This window comes from Physella acuta, unplaced genomic scaffold, assembly GCF_028476545.2.
Source record: "Physella acuta isolate Inbredline_101_S28 unplaced genomic scaffold, ASM2847654v3 ptg000309l, whole genome shotgun sequence".
NCBI classification, from domain to species: Eukaryota; Metazoa; Mollusca; class Gastropoda; family Physidae; genus Physella; species Physella acuta.
The window spans coordinates 457025-481757 of NW_026731828.1; the positions used below are offsets into that span (position 1 = coordinate 457025).

At 36.1% G+C, this 24733-nt stretch overlaps 2 protein-coding genes across 3 annotated transcripts; one reads left to right on the forward strand and one right to left on the reverse strand.

Annotated features, from left to right (window-relative positions):
* The first annotated feature begins 1163 nt into the window (after positions 1–1163).
* Positions 1164–11083, forward strand: LOC131940152 (protein FMC1 homolog). 2 transcript variants are annotated; one of them, XM_059298753.1, is made up of 3 exons: positions 1164–1393; positions 10217–10369; positions 10860–11083. In XM_059298753.1, the coding sequence occupies exons 1-3, from the start codon at positions 1346–1348 to the stop codon at positions 10980–10982; spliced, it is 324 nt and encodes a 107-aa protein (XP_059154736.1). In that variant the 5' UTR covers positions 1164–1345; the 3' UTR covers positions 10983–11083. The 2 variants fall into 2 exon arrangements, with proteins under 2 accessions (XP_059154736.1, XP_059154735.1); XM_059298752.1 differs by lacking the exon at positions 1164–1393 and adding an exon at positions 6984–7356.
* Positions 11084–14406: 3323 nt separating this feature from the next.
* Positions 14407–21011, reverse strand: LOC131940150 (sodium-dependent phosphate transport protein 2A). Its single transcript, XM_059298748.1, has 11 exons — positions 20782–21011; positions 20472–20685; positions 18827–18967; positions 18388–18519; positions 18038–18168; positions 17712–17772; positions 17475–17593; positions 17108–17176; positions 16871–16997; positions 16402–16758; positions 14407–16259 (listed from the first exon to the last, which is right to left on the reverse strand). The coding sequence occupies exons 1-11, from the start codon at positions 20890–20892 to the stop codon at positions 15361–15363; spliced, it is 2361 nt and encodes a 786-aa protein (XP_059154731.1). The 5' UTR covers positions 20893–21011; the 3' UTR covers positions 14407–15360.
* Positions 21012–24733: the final 3722 nt, after the last annotated feature.

The window sequence follows — 24733 nt, forward strand, 5'->3', positions numbered from 1 at the left end:
TATTAACAGTGTAACGTGGCAGTTTTTTTGTCATGGGGTAGGGGGTAGAAAAAGTTAGCCCATGATCGAGTTTGATGGAAACTTTGATCGGTGGTCAATGTCCTAGTGGGACAACAGGTACTTATTAACACAAAAGTACCCCCCCTCCCTCTCACACACATCTGTTTAGAAGAAAAAATTGTGCTGCAATTAACTAAATCATAGCCTGGTCTATGAAGCGTATTATCTTTTTTTTTAAACCTTGAGAAAGCACTTAAAAAAATGCTTAAATGAAAGAGAAAAAAAACTCGGTACGATACATTACATTAGGATCAAGCATTGCGACTTCTTTTCCGAAAAGATAGACCCTAGGAGTAGCCCTTAAGTGACGTCACACTCCTAGGGGGCGGATTTTTTAATGCTGGGAAAGGGGCAGAGTTTTTTCCAGGCATCTCTTCGAGGGGGGGGGGGAGCCCCCGCGAAGAAAGTCCCCCCCCCCCCCGCCGAACGAAATGGAATTTATATAGAAAATATATACTTTTACCAGTGTCCCCCCCCCCCCCGGAAAATGTCCGCCACCCCCGGAAATTTCAAGTGCCCCCCCCCCGAGAAAAAAGTCTGAAAGAAACACTGGAAATGGAAAGGAGATGGGGCCCGTGGAAGGGGGGGGGGGTCAGATAGTGCTACGTAACATTATTGCACTTTTAAAAACAAACCAGTAAACCGACTGATTCAGTAGTCACTTAAAATTTTAAACGATCTGATGTAAATTGTTATAAACACTCAGCAATATAGGCCCTTTAACCTTGATCATGTTGACACACTACAGTGTATATTTTAGAAAGAGGCTTTACGTGTTACATCACTTTACGTTTGTTGTTGGTGATGTCAGACTCATTGTGTATGGGGGGGGGGGGGGGTGTGAAAAGTGTGACACTATTCTTGCCGATATCGCTGTAAAGGGGTAATAACTCCAAAGATAGCCCCTCTCCAATCTGGCGTCGGGGGCGAAGTACCAATTTTGTGTCCCCCCATTTTCATAAAGTTGGCAAAAATGCCTCTCCCCCCCCCACCCAAATCGGACAGGTTGGGGCGCATTTCATCAGTTAGGCCTACTTTCCCGTAACAGTTATTTTTTTATTTTGGTGTCCCACTAATGATGAGGAAAAGCCAAGTAGTAGTCTATTTTCTTAACTTTGACTGTATATAATTCAGTAATGCAGCTCAGAATAACCTCTTAATATTTTTCTACCCAGTTTGCCGCCCCCCCCCCTCATCCGCCCTTCCCTAGCTACGCCTCTGCCCATACAGAAGTGTCGACAAAATGCCCAGAGCAACAACGTGAAACTAACTTTTGTTGAAGTCTATGCGGCGAAGCTTGGTCTACATCACTGCACGGCGCAGTGCCCCAAATGTGAGAACAATAAAAGAGTTATTTCCCCTATTTCCATATAAACTTGACACAACATAAATCACACACCGTATCTCACCCTCGTCACAAGAAAAAGTTAATACCCTCTCTAATTATAATAGAACAGACATTGTATACTTTGGAACACGTACTAGCGTTTAAAAATTAAACATTCTAGACCAACCAGTAGGGCTACACACTGTTACATATGAATTTTTTTCAAAAACAAAATCAATTCAGTTGCTCTGAAAATTGATACAATACAAAAAGAAGTGGTTTTACAGTAAAATAAAAAAATATCAATCACCAACGCAGAATAAAAATGTCTTTATTCAGCATATTTTTACAAGGACAAGGGAATTTATAATGAGATAGAACTCACCAGGGATATATTAAAATCTGGCTCGGGTGATTATATCCCACGAACTCTTCTTTTATTTCATGATCGTTTCCGTTCAGATTTTTTATTCTCCCCGATATTTTAACACGTTCTTTTTCTAGCCATCCACATTTTAAAATGTTAAACTTACAGTCTGGTCCAAATAAAAAGTAGTTGTTCTTTTCAAACACTGAAGGCTTTAAAGGGGAACTTAGACTTACTAGCAACTAACCCGTAGGTGGACTTTCTGATTTATTTTATTGTGGGTTTTTAAACACCTTATTTTTAAAAAAAAATCAGTTCTAGTTTCTCGCTTTTATCGATTTAATTTACCTACATAATGGAACAACGCGTATTGCCGATAAGAAATAATGATACTTAACAGTAACACTTTTGGTTAGAGCTAGCATTTGATTAGAGCAGAAAGTTTACGGCTGGGTTTTTGCAGAGGCGTAGAGACCCGTTACGACAACGCGACATTGCAATACACTGGACCAACATGAAATCTGGGTCGTCCGCAAATGACGTCACACATTCGTCAAAAAGTCAGACACCTCTCTTCCTTCCCCCCCCCCCCCCCACCCACACATGTTAAACAATGTCAGAAAATTCCCTCCCAACAAAAATCAGTATGTTCTTCAACACTTTACCGTTTAAGTTTTAAAAAAAAAACACTACACGATAATCACATTTATTGAAACCCCTTACCATGGTGCAATTCGTCTGAATGGGTTTACCCTAGTCATGCGACTTTATTTACATACGGCTCCACCCTATACCGTATCTCACCCTACCCTTACAATTACTGGAAATCTTTTAATTACTACCACATTTTGTTCCCAAGGTATTATATGTCAGCATACCATCAGCAGTATTTATATAGAAAATATATACTTTTATCAGTGTCCGCCCCCGGAAAATTTACTCCCCCACCCCGAAAATTTCAAGTACATCCCCGTAGAAATAAAGCCTGAAAGAAACACTGATTATCAGATCCCCTATTCTATTATGCTGCAGCGTTTTGTTTACTTGATATAACCGTAATTGTTGTTTCTTTTCTTTTTAAACTCAACATTTAAAAATAAAATTAATCGGGTTTTACATGAGAATTTTTTCTTCTCACGGCACAATTAGTGTCACAGACAGGCGACTCCCTGGGACACTGGTTCCCAAATTTTAGAGCTCTAGCTCAGGCAGTATTTCTTCCAGACTTTTTTCTCCGGGGCGCGCTTTTTTTTCGGGGGGGGGGGGGTGGAGTAAATTTTTCGGAGGAGTGGACTCTGGTAAAAGTATGTTTTCTATATAAATTCAATGTCGTTCGGGGGAGGGGGGGTAGAAGAGATGCATGGAATAAACTCTGAGCTCCGGGTTTCAGTCTGACATTTTTTTCCGGATGGGGGAAGTAGAGGGTGTTGGAGCAATTGAAATTTCCGGGGAGGGAGGCAAAAATAGTTTCTATATACATTATGATTTTTAAAAATTTTGCCCAGGAGAGCGGTGGACTTGCTCCACTGACACCCCCAACCGCGACGAGAGATGCATAAAAGAAACTCGTGTCGCGCATAAAATATCAGCTGTTAATCAAACTATTTTTTTCCCTAAAATTCTAAATGTAATCAGTAAAGGTGTGATTAGAAGTGACAAATACTCTCAATTCCCTCGTATTTTTATTTCAAATCATTCAGTTTATAAATCCGAGAACTAATTAAAAACATGCGCAGAAAAACAACAGGGAATAGGGGAATACGGCTTTATATTGGTTCTTCGAAAGTTTTCCGACTGGGCTATACAGAATCGTATATTTCTCATCTTCGATACCACTTTTATTAGACCTAGCCGATTCGAGGAATTCGATTCGACTTGTCGTTTCTGTTTCAGTCTTAAATTGAAAGTATCATAGAGACGAGAAACTATTTTGGTTACAAAACATTTTAAAGTGCAATGTAGTTAGAAACTTTTCATAGGCTTTTGAGCAGTAATGTAGGTTTTCCCCCCGCTATTTTCGCTTTGTGACCATGTTTTTCTTTTGCTAAATTTTAATAAAATTTTGTTATATTTGGTTATAATTTTGTTATATTTGTGTGAATTATACCGCGACTCCCCATTCCCCCAAGTATGTACGCTATGAGAACCACTGCTCCAATCCAAGAAATACATAATCACTGGAAAAGTCAATGTGTGTAATTCGAGAAGAAAATACGCAGGCGCTGTAATTAACTGGTTGCTGATGTGGGATTTAATTTTAAGTGTAGTACGGTAATTTACGAGCAGGTAGAATTTAGAATGGGTAAGTAAGGTAATGTGACCCTAAGGACTCCTACAAAATGCGTCTCATTTTAGGATTTATGAAAAATTCATCATGTAAGTGAAGTGTTAACAATTTTATTTCGTGGAAAAAATTTAGGTCATGAAAGTACTCTTAGCTCATTACCTGATCTAGAGATGTTATTATTTTGGACTTAATAGTTGCTCATTAATAATTGTATAATATCGAAAAACGTAGATAGCTTCAACATATTTTTTTATTTAATCAAATTATTATTTAAAAAGCATTTGGACTATTTATTTATACAAATATTTGTTTATAACCTATCAGTAGGCAATATACAAAATGTGTGCATTATTTTAAATAAACCGGTAGTGATCTCCCCTAAACTTTCTCGAATATTCTTATATAAAACAACAGGGGATGGTAACTGGGGATATAGTTATGATTTTTAATCCATTTTAAATACTTAAACTTTTAAAAATAGAATAGAATCTCATAAAAAAAACATTGCGCACCAAGCAAACGCCGAATAAAAACGCGTATAATAGTGCGCAATATTATTAGTACTTTAAAAATTTACATTAGTTTTTTGAGAAATCGGAAGTAGCGTAAATTACTACTTCCAGTCAACGGAAATTACTCAAAATTTAACAGAAGGTAGAGAATTAGATCTTTTACTTACATGTGAAATTTCATTTATCTATCTGAAATAGTACTCAAGTTATAGGCTTTTGAAAAATTCAAAGTAGGAAAAGTACCACTTCCGGTTATCGGAAATCGCTCAAAAGTTGATACGGATCTACGATTTTGATAAAATACTTATATATGAAATTTCATCAACCTAGCTGTAACGGTACTCAAGTTATCGTGTTTACACACGGACAGACAGACAGACAGACAGACACACACACACACAGACATACGGACAAGATTGCAAAATTATGTTTTTCCGTATCAGTGAGGTGTAAAACGTCGAGATTTGTAAAAATCTCGATTTTTTTTTTTTGCACGATTACAATACTTTCTCTATACTACGTATATACGAGAAAGTAAAAATAGTCACCCTTTTCAGAAAATATAGACTACTCAAAATGTTTCAAATTCGCGTCTCTGAAGAAATATTCACGGGGCTACAGCAGGGATCCCTATGTCTTTTTTCAACTTTAAAACTGTAGTTTTAATTTAATTTTTTTTGACGATTAGGCTTATATATACTGGGCCGCGGACACCGCTGAAAATCCCAGCGGGCCGCCAGGTATAAAAATGTACGATGAAAATTAAGTCGGGTGGGGATCGTCCTGGGCGGCTTGGACACAACCAGTCCACACCTGGGTGAGTAATAGTTTTTGCTAAGGTATGGGCAGTTTTGTGAAAATAGTTTCGCCTCTGCAAGATATAGATCTACGTTCTCTAGGTTGCTCAAGATCTGCATAATTAAAAATAAAAAAAAAGATGTGAAGACTTCAGCATCAACAGTTGATCTGCCGTCATGGTGTTTGATAAGCTTCTGTCTGACTTATTAAAAATCTATGTTATATTTGTTTTGTCATCATCTCCATTTTCATAGGCTGGAGTATACTTTCCCGACTTTTGTCCCTTTTTGGTGAGTTGGCAGTGTGGGATTCCTAAAATTTTCGGTAGCCTATATATTTTCTATATAATAAAGTAATTCATTTTATATCGTTCAGAGTGTTGGGGGAGGGGGGGGGACTAATAAAAAAAATTAAATCCGCACACTGAAATTTACACAAAACGAAGAACATGCACTCAGTAGAACATTATGCAGACAGAAGAATGCGCACACATTTCTCACAATAATTTTAGTATTGTCTAAGCAGCCACCGACTAGAGCTAGAGCCTCCGACAAAACATATGGCTTGTACCTGTAACCAAGCAGATTTTCATTATAAATTCCCCCTCTCCTCCTCTAAATTACGTCACCAAGCTACCAACTGCCTTTAAAAGGCCTAACAATTCTTACTAATTCACTTGTAGGCTTACATATTTATCATTTATAACAGGGGTCTCCAAACTACGGCCCGCAGGCCGAATGCGGCCCGCGAGGTCCTCTCATCCGGCCCGCGGAGATCTTTTTGTTCACGGAAAAAAATGTTTGTTAGAAGTGGCTGAGAAACTTTGCCCAGAAAATACAAAACAATTTGAACATGTACCTTTGGGTGCAAATACCATTGCCCTCTGCGTTGCAGACATTGATAAAAACATTGTGACTCAAATAGTGAAAAATTCTTACAAGTTTTGCAATTTTTAATTGCAATGGATGAGTCGCTGGATAGCATGTTTTTGGAACAAGTACAGGGCAACAACTTGACGCACTTTCAGCAGTGCAAGGTCTTTATGGCTGAAGCAATAGCTGAGTTCCCCACATCATTTGCATGCAAGATCATCAAGGACCTCCAGCTGCAGTTTCAGTAGCGGTTTTCTGACTAGGATTCACAGGCAGAAGAAGTGAGACTTTTTTAAAAACCCATTTGAAGCAAATGTAACCAGTTGCCCAGATGAACTGCAGATGGAGGTCATTGAATTGCAAGCAAATGACTTCCTTAGAGACAAGTTCAAAAAATGGCGGGTGGGTTTTTGTGTTTGCCCAAGGAGAACAAACTTGGACCTCGAGTGTGTTGTTGGCCCCCGACAGTGTTTCTTTCAGACTTGTTCTCCTGGGGGTGCATTTAAAATATGTATACATTTCTATATAAATTATAATATTATAATTCGTTGGGGGGGGGGGGGGGGCACGGGGGACACCGCCACCCCAAAGAGACTCTGGCCCCCGAACTGATATTTGGTAGTTAATGCGGCCCTCGGGCTGAAAAGTTTGGAGACCCCTGATTTATAATAATACTATATGTGTACTCCGTTACGTTTGCTTACCCCCACCCTCTTTACCTGAAGTGTAGCAGATCGCCACAAACCTCTTTCACTATATGTGTTGACCTCATTAATGATGATCCGTGATAACAGGTCCAAGCTGGCGATTTTACCAACTTTTACTTGTTTGTGAAGTCTGGCGTATAAGAAACTGTTACTATGCTGTAACCGAGTCATACTTAATCATAAATGCACTTGGACTTTTCTCTAAGTCGAACAGAGCAATTTTTTAAACACATAGGCTGAGAGTTTTACAGTATAAATTACATTTTTGAGGTTAAAGTTCAAATCTATGTAGTCCACGACTTTTGGTTTAGGATAATTTGCTTCCGGTTCATTTCAAATCGAAAGGAAAGAGTTAAAATCATGGCTTCTCAACCTTACTCTGTTTTGAGGTCACTGGCGAAAGAACTAAGATTAATTTACAAAACGGTAAAGCTTGTTCAGTACTGAACCTGATTTAACTAATTGCTTAACGCTTCTTATTATTCCAATCAGACGCTGGTATAATTCCAGGGTTAGGAATATGGCTCTCTTAGAACTAAGAAGTTGATATTTTAAAACCAGATTCAGATTTCTGATTTAGTAAATTACTAAAATTAGTAGATTTACTATGATTTAGATTTAGGGGCCTAATACTAATTCAACTAATTGATTTTTTTTTTAAATAGGCCCTAATTAAATTTTACGAAGTGACTACTCGGAAAAAGATTTTTCGCCCCAACGTCTCCACCTAGTCGGCAAAAGTTAGTTCTGCGCATGCGCAGTGACCTATGGCTAGGGTTATGGTTAAGGATAGTGTTAGGGCTAGGATTAGGGATAGATTTGGGGCTAGGGTTCTGCGGTTGTAAACACACAGTATCATCGAAAACATCGCAGCGAAGACAAGTCATAGTTTCTCTCCATTTCACATGCGTATCTCTTTCCGGCTAATATCGGCCTAAATTTTAAACCCAGCAGGAGGTTGGGACTGTAGTGTTTTCACTGATTTCACTGTCTGTGAGTGTGAGCTTTCGTGTCTGTACTCAGTTTTTCCAGGTAGATCTAGATCTAGTAGTAGTACTGTATTTAGTATTGTACCGTAAAACGAACCAAAAGCCAAGGATTCTTCTGAAATTGTGTTGACTACCTCCTAGATCTACAATTACATGGACTTCTAGTACATTCATATTAGCTATTCATAAACTTGTTAAAGAAAGGGTGATATTGTTATAGTTATAAGTTATAATAATATTGTAAAATTTACTAAAATGTAAAATGAGCAATGCAATCACTCAATCAATAAACCCGACTATATTACTACTAGCTGCATACCCGTGCGGCGTCACGGTGAATGTTTTTTAAATGTACCAACTTGGGAACAGAACAAAACTAAACACTACACAAATACAGCACAAAACAAACACAACGCAAACATAATGCAAACACAAAAGAAAGAAACAAATACAAACACAACACAAACACATTAAAATCATCGCCGAACAACATGGTTTCCTAGGCTTCCGCACCCAAAGAGTCTTTCCAGCATTAAACATTTAAGTCACATAAATAGATCCTACTCCATAACTTACAATAAAACAATGTGATGCAAATAAATGTACAGCAAGTGGTGTTTACTTTTATGGTTCTAAGAAAACACATTGGCAATGTAATAAGAATCACCACAGAAAAAGACACTTTCCCAGGCGTCCGCGCCCAGAGAGAGCCTTTCCAGCATTCTCTATGTCTGATTTCACCATCTGTTTTAATAACACCAAAAAACAAAAACAAAAAAATAGTAATTTTGAGAGATCATAGTCGAATTAGAAAATAATATATATAATCTTAACATTTTTCTATTTTAATTATTAACCTTAACATATAGGCTAATAACCAATGCGGTAGTAATAAAAAAAATTTAATGAGAGTGAGTTGAATTTATTTTAAAATTACTTCCCTTGGCAAAATTACAAAAAAAAGTTGAATTAATTAGTTTTTTAGACCCTACTGTTATGAAAATGTATCCACTTTTTTTGGAATATAACCGAAAATGATATTTGACATTGATCCTTTTAATATGTTTTAGCAATGTGCATGTATTTAACATTTTCTTTATGTTATGCAAAAGAGTAAAAACAGTGGCAACTATAAAGTAAATTTAAGTCGTTATGTAAACAAACCCTACTCTATTACTTATAATAAGACAATGCGATGCACTGAAAATCACTGCTGCACTGAAAATCACTGCATGGTGCGATGTTTACTTTTATGGTTCCAAAAGCTATAGTGATAACACGAGGAAGGACGTTATATTATAGATAGTATAGGAGGGAATTAGTATAGGGAAAATTTTTGTATGATAGTATAGGGGGGAATTAGTATAGGGGGAAATTTTTATACTGGTGTCCGATAATGGAATCTTCTTTAAAAAAGGGTGTTAGGTTACTGGCAGTTAACTAAATACACACATGGCTGGCTTATGTCAATGCTAACCCTGTCCCTAACCCCAACCCTGGTCCTACCATACGCCCAACCCTAATTTCTAACCATAAAATTAGTCGAGATTACAATACTTCTAACAACCCAACACATCTATTTTATGTAAGAGTCTATTATCGGACATCTGTATCTAAAATCACCCCATAATAATATCATAGCTCTGAACTTGACAAAATATATTGAATATAATCTAAATTACATAGCTTCACATGTTCTTTATTTATATATAATTTGTTGTATGTTGGCCATATGACCTAAATAAAAATATTAATTAATAATTTTTTTTCATATTTGGTCAATATCACCAGCATAATCCAAGGATTAAACATAATCTCATTGTATTTCTCATTTTTGCACAAAAAAATAAGGGCAGATAGTTTATCTGCATGCAGAGGGATTGTGTAGTTTGCAATATGCCCACCAGCAGCCTTAGATTATCTAATGTGAATCAGGTACCCAACAGACTCAAGAATGTCCTACAGACTCGTGCCAAGATCTTAACTTGAGACTTAATTGTCAGCTATACAATGTTACCCCCCTAAGAATTATTCAAACAATTAAAATTCACTGCCATGAAAAGTAAAGTGTTTTTCAATTTATGTATCCAATTAAAAGTAAAGACTGGGTATAGCCTCTGCTGTTTTTAAATTATGAGACACAGACAACTAAAGGCTACCTACTACTGTTTCTTAATCCTACCCCTACTATTTTTTGTTATACCTTTAATTCAGTTATGAGAAAAACTAGCTGAAAAACGCTCATTTATTTTATATGACCTTACATTTTACAAATAAAAAGTCTTCTTTTTCTTCAGAAAAATCTCAGTGAAGTTCCAATCTATGTGTATCTGCAAGATCAGTTTCACTACTTTCGCACAACAGGAGAGAAAATATGCAGAGAGAAGCATGAAGTTGAACACCTCGCACAGACATATCTTTGTTATTTGAACAGCCTCAGAAAACAGGAGGTAGAAGCTTGTATAATAATTAAGTTTTTCCCCAAGTCCCATGCTCTGTCTGAGTGGGTTTGTGAACTGGTTCTCATGTTTAACAAATCTTTTAGATGAGTAGTGTAGAGTTTGAGTTGAAAATATTTGTGACATTATCATCAAGTTTCAGTTTATTTGTGTAAAGCTAACTTTTTTTTAGCATACTTGGGTGTCAAAGAACTATTAGGTCATAAAATGTATTCGATTTCTAAATTGACCAATGTTTTAGGGTTAACTACAAAAGATAAATTAAATATATGTTTCTTTTATTTTGAATGCATTTAAAAGCTAGTTTTTATAAGTTTTTATACATGTGAAATTAAATTAAAGTATACCTAATTATAAAAGAAAAACAAATTGTCACATTCTGTTGATTAGTGCTAATTCACACCCTTAACTTCATTCATTTTGTCTTGAACTCACCCTTTTTATATGCTAACATCAGCTATTCATGTTTGTTTTGTTTCAGGAACTGGCTGTTCAGTACAGAGGGAGGGGTGAAAGAAGTGTAGAGAGCAGCGCTAATATTGTTGGCCTCAAGCTGCCAAAGTTGTACTCAGAGGATGCGTCTCAGAAGCCCCCAGAAAACTAAAGAAATGTAATTTTATAATTGTACAAACTGAATACTATTATATGTGTAAATAGATTTTTAAAATGATTTAAAGCAAAAAAATAAAAATCAATTATAAAAACTTTTCAGTTTCATAGTAGTACAGTAGAAGTGTTAATGTTGTTATTTTGATATTTTAAATGACTAAGGCATAAAAATGCAATTTTTTCTTGTAAATTATGAAAATTTGAACAGTTAGTGTCTGAATTAAGACGCCAATATGGTAGAATAAACATTTTGTTAATTTACAGTAATTCTAGAAACTGTTTAAACTACATTTAAACAAAAGTTATCTTCCCTGAAGCATGTTTATGATTTCGAAGTGTCTACTCGGAATAAGATTTTTCGGCAAAAGATAGTTCTGCGCATGCGCAGTGACCTATGGCTAGGGTTAGAATGAGGGTTAGGGGTAGGATTAGGGATAGGGTTAGGGATAGGATTAGGGTTAGGGATAGGATTAGGGCTAGGGTTAGGATTAGGGATAGGGTTAAGGATAGGATTAGGGTTGGTATTAGGGTTCTGCGGTTGTAAACACACGCATGCGCAGTACCATCGAAAACATCGCCGCTAAGTCGTAGTTTCTCTCCATTGCGCATGCGTATCGCATGCGTATCTTACTCCGACTAGAATCGGCCTTATGATTTAGCTTCTGATAGAATTGTTGTGTTATAAACATTTACAATGTGTTTATAGAAATCTTTTTACACAACTTTACTTAGTAGTGAACCATAAGATGGTAATACCAATACATAACTGCTTTGATTAACTATAGTAGAAGAAAATTTGGAATCAACATGCTAGGAGTTCATTTTTGCAAAAATTAAACATTTACAAATACCATAAAGAATCAATTTAGAAGGAAAAAGAATGTTTTTAACATAATGTCTATTCTAAAAGCATGCTTTTTCTACAAACAATTATTAATTGACAGAAAAGTACTAATTAAAAAAAACCAGGACTTTGCACCATAGGTAAAAACACCATTTATTGTAAAATCAACTGTTGTACTTAAAAACACTTAAAAAATACATTTTGTGATATATGACACTTTATTTGATGGCAAAAGCACTAATTCAACAGTGGAAATTGCAAATTTAAATGAAACAATGCTCATGACACTCTATCTCTGTGAATGCAGAGGTCATGAAAACAGATAAACTATCTCAACTATCTGATTTGATTCGCTTGTACACAGTTAAGAAAATTTTAGAGATTATCTTTAATCCTTGGATTATGCTGTTATTGTTTACCTAACGTGAAAAAATTAAGCTGTGGTGTTAATATTTATATTTAGGATATATGTACAAATTATACATAAAGAACTAGGTGCTTTATGTGCATAGATGGACAGGTGAAGCAGTGTAATTTAGATTGTCGGTTTAAGTTAAGAGCTATGATGTTAACATGGAATAACTACATATGCACTTATCTACTGCTTTATTGGCTGCTTTTTTGTGGGTATACTTATGTTAGTGTGTGTTGCCACCCACTCCCCTCTCTTGGGTGTGTGTACAGGAGTGTCATTTAGCCTGTGTTGGATTGAGCCAAATCCCAGACGCTGCTATAACTAACATATCAACTGTGGCAAACAGTATTTGATTAACAGAAACATAACTCTCATTTTAGATGTCAGGGTACTACATTTATTCTTGCCCAATTATAAACTTTGCCCCTACTTTCTTGCCCAATTATAAACTTTGCCCCTCCTTTCTTGCCCAATTATAAACTTTGCACGACATGTACAACTTGCCCAGATTTGTTAGCTGTTGGGTCCTGAAAATTGATCACTTTGTTTTACGTAATCTCTAAACCACAATGATTATGTGTTGTTAAAACATTATTCATTACCATGCCATTAGCCTATTTTGTGAATTTTCAAAACCCCCTTGGCCAAGTAGTATGTCCAAGCTGAGTCATCATTCAGTATAAAGACACTGAGTAGTCAGCTCAAGTAAACTGTAACTTCAGATAAATACACTTGTTTATTCTGCATATACTACACCATCTTTAACACTGGTTTATTGGGAATGAATCAATCGTCCCTTAACCCTTGTTGGGGTACCACAGTAGATTTTCTCATAATTTTCTGACATCTGTTTGGGTAGTTCTGTAATGGGCAGCCCAGTCCAATCTGAGATGTCCTCCATCTAATGACACATTTGTCTTCCCTTTCTCCTCCCTCCCAACCCAATGCCCTTCATTATTGTTGTTGTTTTGGATAGGCGGTTGGTGGTTGCTTTGTGTGATATCTCCAACCATCTCAATTTTTTTATGCAATATTAGTTAGAGAGCATTATAAAACAGTGGTTCAATCTACCAAAGAGAAGATCTAATCTACTTTCTATGAAGACATGTTACTGCCCAATTCTTTTTCCCCTAAAGACTTTATCAAGTTTTCTGAGTGTACTCTAGCTACCACCATTCAAGAAATAGATAAAAATCATCACGGGGGGGGGGGGGGGGGGGGGGGGGGGGTTTGAACTCTACATGTTCCCAACCTTTCTCAAAGGTAACTATATGTGCAAGTATGGTAGTTTCTCATACCTGTATAGAGCAAGCAAAATTGATGCAACAACTTTTTCTGTCAGAAAATTATGCTGACATTTTATTTCTCTAATTACCCTTTCAACCTTTAATTAGGTGCTAGAGAAGGTGATGTTTACTATTTGAATCTTGTCCATTTCCCATGCAAATTGACCCATATGTAATTTCAGCTGTTTCAAAATTGATAATTTTCTAGATCTAATAGTTTATTTAATTTTCTAGAAGTTTATTTTCAATATCATCACACTTAGGTAGGACCTATATTTAATGAGACTATTACACTGTCACCCATAGAATGATGATATGGTGTATTTGGATGGTAGAGCACACAACTGCTAACCCAAAAGTAGAATTCAGTTCAGTCTCCAAACTTTTCAGTCCGAGGGCCGTATTAACTATCAAATTTCAGTAAGGGGGCCAGTTTCTTCCAGGCATGTCGTGATTTTTCTGAGCAAAGTTCCTCAGCCATCACCAACAAACGTTTTTTCCGTGGACAAAAAGATCTCCGCGGGCCGGATGAGAGGACCTTGCGGGCAGCAGTTTGGAGACCCCTGCTCTAGTCTGTAGGATGTCAGTCTACCATTACTACCAAGGTCCGATTGGGCCTGACCTACATTTAGAAAGTAGATGCAGCTGGGCTCTACATCCTCTGCCCCAGTGGTTGACAAGTCAGCATGGTTAATTTTACCCATAGTGCCTGAATACAAAGTTGCCCCAGTGTATGTGGATCTGAACAAGTACCAAATATCTGACAGATGCTACTTTACTAGTGAACATAGATGCTTTGGTTACAAAAACAACATTAAATAAAACAGAACAACTGATAAAATACAACATTTGATTTTATTAAACACTATGAAATATTTTTAATATACCAATGAAGTTTTTGTGTTTTTTACCAAAAAGCCGTTGTACATAGTTTGGCAAAATATTTAAGATAAAAATACCATAACATGTATAACCCAAAAAGTAATTTAAAAATTAAAAACTAAGATACTGTCATGTGTTTCTTTTTCTTCTCAACATGCAAACAATATTGGTCAAATTGTCATATACCGGTAGCAAAAAAATAAATAATACAAAAATAGATCACAATTTCATTGCCTATAAGTAGCATCTCTACTATTGTGAGGTTTACTATGAATCTATCATTCTTAAATACATGTATTCCAATGGATAGGTCTTTCTATAAAAATAGTCATTAAAATTTAAACAATACAAAATAATCTGTTATTTAACAACTATCCTGGTAAAATGTTAAAACTACATAGATCTATATAAAATGTAATAACTTCAACAGACTATCATACAAAGACCCTTGGGCTACTTGAATTAAATATGAGGGTGCAATAATAGCGCTTGGCAATGATTAGAAATGTACATATTTACAAAATGAAACTAAGTATGAATTCATTCACCCTTTCATTACATTCATCATACATCTTGCATCACATATTCCAAATTTACACATCCTATTTCTTTAGTTTAAAGAAACGTCATGAGGGAATGAAGCTGAAAAAACTGGAATGGCATGAAATAATACTGCAATGTTAAGTCACTAGTTAGGAGGAGCTTGGTTAGAGCTTAATGCCCAGCTGACATAGTAGCTATTGGAGATCTAAGCAAAAATGGGTAAAAGTTTGTTTCCAGATATCACGCCAACATCCTACTAGATCTCTACAGGTGGAAGCCTCCCGCGTCTACTGCAGGGGTACAAAGAGATCAGCACATATGGCAAGCCAGTTTACAGATTAACTGTCAGGTTTCACCGCCAACAGTTTGCAGTTAGTCATGTAAAAATGATATGTATAATTTATCAAATAATACTTTCATTTAAATTATTAACCTGTATTGATGACAGTGTTCCTGCCTCTTCCAATTCTGGCTTATGAAGACGAATATCTGATTTTGAAATGTAAAACCTAGCAGTCCTGTCTTCAGCCTCACCTTCATTTAATAGAGGCTTTTGATTACAACTCTCGGGCTCTTTCAGAGATTCCCTTACTTTGAGTAAAGGTGATTTCTTTATCAAGCTGTTTCTCCTTGAGGATGATTCCTTAGGGCGGTATATTCTGCGAGAGGATTCAGTGTGCTTCAGGTCAGTGCCAGACTGAGAGGCTAGGAAGATCTTTGAAGACACGGCAGATGAGAGGTATGAAACATTGACTGAAGATTCTGAATCGCTGTCACTGTCGATACTACCCATGTCCACATCCATTGGCTGTAGACAGCTGCATTTCTTTGTACAGCATGAGCAGCAGTATTTGGACAAGGGGACAAAGAGCTTCTGGATGCAGCGGTCAACTGGTGCTAGAGATCGCATGAACTCTGGAAGAAACTCCCAAGTGAGAAGTGGCCTTGGCAGGATTTTCCTCAGGCGGACATTCCTCTGCATCACATTCAGTACCACAATGAAGAGAACGATGGCACCTATCAGGACAACTGACACAATGAAAACTATTTTACCAGCAAATGATATGGCAAAGAAAAAGCCAGGGAAAACAAGGAACATGCAAACTAAATATGCAATGGCAAACCATCTGTACTGAGCAGTGGTGCGGCCAAGATATTTTGCAGTGTTCAGGACGATCTTGCGCATCTTGGGGATTGGGTAAAACAGCAAGATGCCGGTGATGTTGAAGAACAGATGACAAAAAGCTAGCTGGAGAGCAGTCTGAAGAGATTCAGGGGATGAAGCCAAAGCAGCCAGGATTCCTAAAAAGGAACAAAAAAAAATGTTATTTCAGATTATTGTAAAGCTAACTTTCAAAATCAGAAATCCTAACATTTAAAACTTAGTGAGTGAAAGAGAAGTACAAAATTTTATTTCTGAAAATTAAAAAAAAATTCTTTTTACCTGTGAATGTAGTACCAATATTAGAGCCCAAAGTCAAGGGGAACATTCTTTCAATCTTCAAACAGCCAATGCCAACAAGGGGAGTCAATGCACTGGTAAACACAGAACTACTCTGCACAAGTATGGTCATCCCAGCTCCAACGATGATGGCAACATAACCGGTCAGCCAGTGGAAGGGCCTGGGGAAGTCAGCATTGATGGTCTTCCTTGCAGCCTTGGCAATTTGTCCACCAAGAAGTGAGTGAAGCAGCTTGACCATTAGGTAGAGGCAGAGGGACAGACAAATGATTGAGCAGATGAAGAGGAGAATTCCAGAAGAGGTGTCGTTCCAGCCAATCAGGTTAAATAGTGTGGCACCTGAAATGTCAGTAAAAGCTAATTAAAGACCAAATAAACTTAAATAATTAAACTAAATTCCTAAACACAAATTGAAAGTCACTTTTAAAGTGTGGTTTAATGGAATACTTACAGCTCTCCATTGGAGTCCTGTATACTGTCTGGTTAACCAGAGCCCAAGATTCTTGACCAGTACTGTTGTCATAAACAGACTCATTTTTCAGCATATACTCCAGAACTTTGGGCAACTTACAGTAAACCTGTAAAAAAAAAACCCACTTGAACTCACATTTTAAATTTAGACACAAAAACACAAGAGATCGTTACTTTTTAAAACTTCAAATTCTAAAAATTAAGAAGTAAATTTTACCTTGAGAACTGATTGGTTTGCAAACTCTTGTTTTCCTTCAGCAATGCCAGTAATAACATTCTCATCAATCTGCAACAAAAACATCATGAAATAAGATGAATTTAACCCACAGCCAAAATTTGATATATTTGGAGTAAACCTTTAAACACCAATGTGTGTATGTGTTTGTTGTTAATCACAAATGTTTATTAATTGAGATAAAATTATGTTTAACAGCTTGTCCAATAGAATTTTAATAAAATAACTTATTGGTTTATTTTCATTTTTGAAACTTTTCAAAATTGCCTAGCTCTAGACCTGCTACAATAAACAAATGCTGGTAGGTAACATAAAATGTGCCCATCATTTAAAAGGAATGTTTGTATACCTGTACAATCTTGCTGGTCAGTGGCTTAGTCAACACCTTCAACAGGTCCTGGTTTTTGGCTTTCATGTGCTCCATATTTAGACTGTTAACAACAGCACCAGTAAGATGATACAAATAGCCTAAAAATAAAAACAGTTTAGGTAAAAACACTGCAAAAAATGTTGCAAAAATAGATTCAAAATGTAAAATATATTTATTTAATAAAGTGTAAAAACAAACTACAAACTATTTTATTACCTGTGCAGTATTCAAGGGGCAAAAGAATTAGAACAGTCAACCAGTTGAAGACATCATGCACCTGAAAACATAATAGAATATACTGTAAACATTCTTTTTCTGTGCTTTTGGCATTATGATGTATTATTATGGGAGCCATTTAAAGCAGCAAAAAATAAACCTATAGCTCAAATTAAAGTAATATTAAGATATTCAAGTAAAATAAAATTTACATTTCTCCCTTAACACTTTTATTTTCCCAAAGATACTTAAAAGATGATAGAGTTTTTTAAAAAACAAAAAAAAAAGTACAAAACAAAATATTGATAAAAAGAAAGTGTTCTTACCACAGCGCCACTAAAGGCTCTTCTAAACTCTTTGCGGTCCATTGAATGGGCAAGAGACACCAAGGTGTTGGTAACAGTTGTTCCAATGTTGGCACCCATGATAATAGGTATGGCAGGATGCAGGTCAATAACTATAAAAAAAAAACCAATAAACATGTATGATTACGTTACTAAAAAAATAACAAGATTATATACCATCTCCCTCTCAATTTGTGTTTATCAGTTTTACAAAATAACATGATGTTAAATATGCTACTGTTTATTCTGTTCAAATTCTTTATCCAGCACATTTGAAACAAATATGAAAACTAAGTAAAATGTGTGTCTCTTAAAAATATAACAAAACTTACTGTTAGAAGCCACCATTGTGATGACAATGGAACTAGAGGTTGATGAACTTTGCAGGATGACAGTTGCCAGGACTCCAATCATGAGGCCAGTGATGGGGTTTGCCAGGAGTTTGCTGTCTTGAAAGACACTTCCTGTTGAAGGATAGAAGAATTGTTAGAGTGCCAACCACAAATTTATTGAATACATTAGTTTTTAATGAAGTAGTATTAAAATATAAAGCAACATTAATTGTTAAAATTCAGTATATGTATTCCCAAGTAAAATGAATAAAAATCCTAGCTTACTGCTAATTTTATTAAAATACGTAATCAGCATTCATCTGTTGTTAAAAACTAAAAACATAATTCTGTCCCAAAAACCAAAACATAATAAGGTAATTTTACACAGCCAGATTTTAACTGTTCAGAAAAATACAAAGTAAGTTCAAGCAATATTTACCTGCAGTTTTGCCTCCAAGAAGCCTGAATGCATTGCTGAGCAGGTCCAAGGTGCAGATGAAGACATAGAGGAGCAGCACCACAGCCAAGACCTTGATGATGGCCAAAAGCACAGATTTTGGTGAGACAACACATCCAGAGTCTGATGAAAAAATAAAGTAACAAAAAGGTAAAGTCTTGTGTCATGTGCCAAGCATGTGTCAAGAATACAATTTTTATAACAAAAAATTTTCTTATATACTTACCAAAAACCCTGAATTTTTATGACAAAAAAATAATATTTAAGTGCAACAACATAGATCTAAATGTAATGTAATTAAATAGCAACACAATCATACATTCAATTGATATCACACATCATAAAGCATATTTGTAAAGATGAACAAAAATATACATAAAATCAAAACAAATTCACAGCAATGAGAGATGAGTATTTCACAATACATAAACAGGATGATTAACTAAGACAATGACAAATCAATTTTATATTGAACACAATGGAATGATCAAATATGATGGGGTGAAATGTCGATCTTAAAAAAAAAAACCCAGTATATTCCAGATTATTGTGGTAGATTCTAGAAATAAAATCTACTTTGTTTCGCCAAAATGTCGATATATAGATCTAGCAGAAAAGATTCAAGTTAATTTTTTAAAAATATTCATAGATTTAAAAAAAAAAAACAAAAGACAAAAGAATCAGCAAAATGGGCCTAGACTAGATCTACAATTTTAGCTCAATATTTGCAAACTAGCTAGATCTAGACCTAACCTTTATTTTAATTTGTGTTTTTATAAAAAAAATTAATATTTCACAAACCAAATATAAAAAGGGATGGTTTGTAGATCTCTACATTCCCGCAGTCTGACTTGCAAGGAGTCGAAGGGGAGGGAAGATTAGTAACAAGGGCACAAGGGGGATTGAACAATACTGGTAGGCCGGTAGGGGTCTACACTAACGTTGGGCCTAGGCCTAAGCTCCACCTCCTTGTCTAAACTCGATTCAACCGGTTTTAGCTGGCTGAATTCAGAGCCGCTTCAAAAGGAACCAAGGACTGCGCGTGCGCAGAAGCTAGAATTAGAGGTTACTAAGAATACACATGCCGGCTTTTCGACACGTGTTTAGTAATACTATTGACTATAGATAGAAGTAGACGTAATACTAGATTACTAGCCAATCTACAGATAAAGATATTACTTTTTTTAACCTAATTTAATAGGCCCAAAATCTTTTGATAAAACTAAAAAACTAGGTCTAGTCCAGAGTATAAGAAGAGTAGATACAGCGATGATGAAACATGTCCCATTTTAGTTCTGGGTTAGTTTATTCCTAGGCCCAGTTTTAAACAAGCCGGTTTTAACCTTTTTTTTATGAACGTAAACAAATATACAGAAACAAACAACAAGCACATGATGTAAATGAATCATTCAAAAATAAAATTATAAATATGTATGAGTCACGAAATCGGCTTTTCAAACGCAGAAAACAGTGTCCCAGTTTAACACCAAGCCGAAACGCGCCGTGTACGTGTTTCGCGCCTTCGTACGCAATTCGAACATTACTCGCATTTTAAGTCGCTACATTGTCGCCCGTCAATATGACAATTTGGAGGTAGGACTTACTTAACCATAAAAAATAAACGCACCATTTTGGCACTCGGAGATCCTGGTGAGCCGTTTTTCCAAGTCCTTTCTGTGCACCTTTAGAAGTGAGCGCCGGCCACTCTCCTCCGTTTCTCCTGCATCGACTTCGGACACCCGGGACGAAAAACCGGAGTCTTTCGAGCCCAAGGTGGGGAGGTTGTCCGTTGTCAGCATCACAGATTTGAGAGATGCTCCAGTGGCTAGCCCTTCTCGGGTCTGGTTTGACGAGAGAAGATTGTCACTTCCACATGCTTACACTCACGCAGGCACAACTACACCAAGATCAAAACGACCGGAAAACAGAAACCTTACCTCGTCAGTGATATCTGTGATACATCCCTCGTCGATTAAGTCCAAGTCCTCGACGTTGATGATGGTCATGATTTCCCGTGTGGGTATCTCGTCGTACTTTCCTTGAGACATGTTTGTTTCCAACTCTGGTAATGGCGGTTAGGTGGTGAGTCTTATACTTATAGAGCTCGGATACCACTAACCCACGTCGTGAAGCCGCGGTTGATCAAAGAAACACTGACCGGCTGTTCTACTGCGCGCGCGTTTTACCTAGACAACCCTCTCGCGCCCGCCAGTCTGAGAGCTTTGGCTCCTCCCATTTGCTTCCCTCGTTTTTTTCTGCGCTCGTTTTTTTCCCTCGAATCTTTAAATAATCAAAATATACGCGGGATTTCTGATCTTCAAATAGCAACCAGCTCAAATCAGTCAAATAACCTGGGGCTTATATATTTAAAAAGATATAAATAATCCAATACTGCTTTTAAAATGCTTAGGAAATTATAAATTTAAACATATACGACTAGAATCTATATTCTAATAATGTACAATGACGTCTTGATGTTAGGCCCTACTGTCTAAATTTAACCAATGCGGTAATGCACCACCACGCACTAAACCGGAATCAACCGACCATACATTAACAAAGAATGGATTCTTTTTGAACAGGTAGGCCTAGCCCAAGTAATAGAGTCATTGAAAAGCTTTAGATTGGGGTAAATAAAAAAACCGAATCAATATTTGAAATAAAAAACACTGGCAACGCTATGAGCACGTGAAGAGGTAACGGTCCGTTCAACGACCGTCACCTTCTTCTGCAGGCTAAGTATTAATTTAATTACATATCTGGCCGTCTGACGAATTTATAAAACGTCATAAAACTAAATGATCTAACTTGCACAATAATAAAAAATGATCTAGAAGTAGAATTATAATCCATTTCTTGAATGATTCAAATTACAGTTGCAATAATTATTACGTTTTATGAAGTGAATATGTAATGATCTAATTCAAAACGAAATAGACTATGTAATCTAGCATCGTAGCAAGGATTGTAGGAAAAAAAGTCACAGGAAAAAAAAACACAGGAAAAAAAAACACAGAAAAAAAGTCACAGGAAAAAAAGTCACAAATATATATTTGCATGATATTTGTTAATACTTTTATGTATTAAATATTTAGAGAGTGCAAATTAACTTAGGATTAATTAAATGTAATGTAATTTGTGTAGGCTGTATACGCATAGGATTTTTAATAATTCATCTAAAAATATTTATTATGAAGTATGTAGATTGTAATTATTTTAAACTTAAGATTAGTAGCATTTAATAGAATGCTCCAAAGTCACGTTTTTCATCGTGTTTTTTTTTTAAATACCAATATTACATTACCGTGAAATGGTAAGTTCGTCTGACTTGCTGCCCTCAACTCATGGCAACAATAGTTATGTTTAGTTCAACCACCTGTACTGCCCACATTTATCACGCTCATTACATAACAAAACTTAGGATCAAAACAGAAAGCCGACAAGGTTCAAAGGCTGTCATTGACGCATAACGTCAGCAACACAAAATGTTCGGACACAGCCTACTGAGGAGAGGCCGACCAGAGAATAGCCTACGGCAAAATGTGCCTAAATTTCTTTTATAATTAACTTTTCTACCGCGTATTTAACTAAATACGTAACAAAAGTTGAGATTGTTGTGTTAATTATCTTAGAGTATTTTTACTTACAATTGTTATAAATCATATTGCTTTTAACGTCTATAAATAATTTATGCTATCAAAAAATACAACCCATAACTATAAACATACAAAATTGACAATTCTTAACAAATTCATAAAATATTTCTAAAAAGATTTTTGTGACTTTTTTTCTGTGACTTTATTTCTGTGACTTTTTTTCCGATAAAATTTTTCCACTGTGACTTTTTTTCTGTGACTTTTTTTCCTAGCAAAAACTGTGACTTTTTTTCTGTGTTTTTTTTTCCTGTGACTTTTTTCCGTTTACCGTAGCAAGTTGGCGCTGCAACCATTAAAAGTGAATTATCTGTTTCTGCAATTATTATCTCTTAAAAAAAATAATTTATATATAAACTCAAAGTACATAGTTCAAAGTAAAATAAACAAATGTAAAAAGCAAAACAACAGTAGGCCTATTTTTAATGGAGTTGTTTTTTTTTACTGATGGACTTGACACTGACCTCCCTTGTTTATTGTTTGTTATTGTTTGTGCACGCAGGATACATTCTGCCCTCGCTAATTGAAGAGGGATTAGACCCTCGAACTTAGGCTCAGTTAGTATCCTACAAACAACGAGATTAAACGGCAAGAATTCCTGTTCTGCTAATTATAGACGAGACGACCTTCGTGACTGGACCTACGTAAGATGGGTCTCCTACGATTAGGAATGTTCTCAAGTCAAAACACTTCACAGATAACATTTACATTAGACTAGTATCATGGGTTATCATTGGGATTATCATTCAATCTCAGTGTTTCTTTCAGACATTTTTTCTCCGGGACGGGCATTTGCAACTTTCGAGGGGGGGGGGGGGGCTTAAATTTCCGGGATTGGGGGAGGCAATGGTTGAAATATATATTTTGACCACCCCATTCTCCTCCACCCCTCCGCCGCCGCCCCAATGGTGACACCCAGTGCAGAATTTTCATTTTTTTCTTCTCACTTTTATAGAGTCCCTATTACATTCTATAGTCATCCCTACGGTCTAGCCAAGTACTGAGGACAGTGTGGTACGAGTTTATCCTGCGTTCAGTGGGGTGGAAGATAAGCTAGTGATGTCCATACAAAAAAAAAGAAGAAAGAACATAATAAAAGAGTGTCCAAGCAATCGAAGCATAGACCCATCATTCCATGTCCCAGACAAGCTACGCCTTTGTAACATCCGACACTCTACAAGAGCCTATACACACGTCTGTTCTAGCACCTCAAGTACCGACCGAGGATACGGTCGAGTGACAATACGAGAGTCTTCATCTGACGCGTTCTGCCTACGGTAAGCCCTTGAATAAGTCCTTGCAAAAAATTACAGCCGTTCGCGATATATCATTATTTTATTTTCAATGGTCTGAGAGTGTTAATTTATATTTATTTAAGTATTTTACACAAAACTAAAACATTAAATAAAAATATAAAGACACTATAAACCACTTCTTGACTTCATTTGAGAATGGCTGGTCCATCCTTTATCACAGACGCACCTTCCGATAACAGAAAAAAAAACATGAATGAAGTTGTGATAGGTGTGGGACTTTGACCTTTACAAGTACACCGCGGTGTCAAGGTGTCGGACGTTGCATCAGGTAGTTTAAATATAGCGGCGATGCTGAACATTCTAGATGCACCGTCGATGAAACATGTGAAGTAGCCATACACGTTTCTCCAGTATCTTTTTTTTTAAATTAATGAAATAAATATCTTTTAAACTTCCTAAATAGATCTAACATTGCTTAATGTTAACTGTTGTTATTATTTTATATTATTGCTTTAGGAAATGTGTTTTTGTTATAGAACTGTATGTGTTCAGCACCTAAATTGAAAGATAAATTCTCCAGCTTTAAACAGTGGACTAATGTCTGCCGTGGCACTCATTACATTACACATTGGTGTACTAGTTCGAGTACTAAAAGTAATAGACCGCCACAAGTTTCATCTCTCAGAAGACGTCGGTTCTCATACACACACTTTATACTGTATATTTTAAAGTTTACACTAAAAATTTTAATATTTTTTTTTTAAAGTCGAGCTCCGTTTAGATCTGTCTATGGTCACCCACTAGAAAAAATAAATATAAACAAGGGTGCCCGAGTACATTTTGTTATATAACTACAAGAATAATATATTATTTATAGACAAAATCAGGAGGTTATGCCAAGAGCGTGCCTATTTCAAACATATTTTTGTGAGCGTTAAGAAGTTTGGACACCAAAATGGAAGGTTTGAGTATTTAAAAAT

What these genes read in the sequence shown, in the direction of transcription:
- LOC131940152 (XM_059298752.1), top strand. Translation starts at nt 7,291, where the DNA reads ATGGCTTCTCAACCTTACTCTGTTTTGAGGTCACTGGCGAAAGAACTA. An exon ending in TAAGATTAATTTACAAAACG is followed by an intron (nt 7,357 to 10,216) that starts GTAAAGCTTGTT and finishes CTTTTTCTTCAG; the next exon opens with AAAAATCTCAGTGAAGTTCC. An exon ending in ACAGCCTCAGAAAACAGGAG is followed by an intron (nt 10,370 to 10,859) that starts GTAGAAGCTTGT and finishes GTTTTGTTTCAG; the next exon opens with GAACTGGCTGTTCAGTACAG.
- LOC131940150 (XM_059298748.1), bottom strand. Translation starts at nt 20,892, where the DNA reads ATGTCTCAAGGAAAGTACGACGAGATACCCACACGGGAAATCATGACC. An exon ending in TCACAGATATCACTGACGAG is followed by an intron (nt 20,686 to 20,781) that starts GTAAGGTTTCTG and finishes TCGTCAAACCAG; the next exon opens with ACCCGAGAAGGGCTAGCCAC. An exon ending in GATCTCCGAGTGCCAAAATG is followed by an intron (nt 18,968 to 20,471) that starts GTGCGTTTATTT and finishes TTTTTTCATCAG; the next exon opens with ACTCTGGATGTGTTGTCTCA.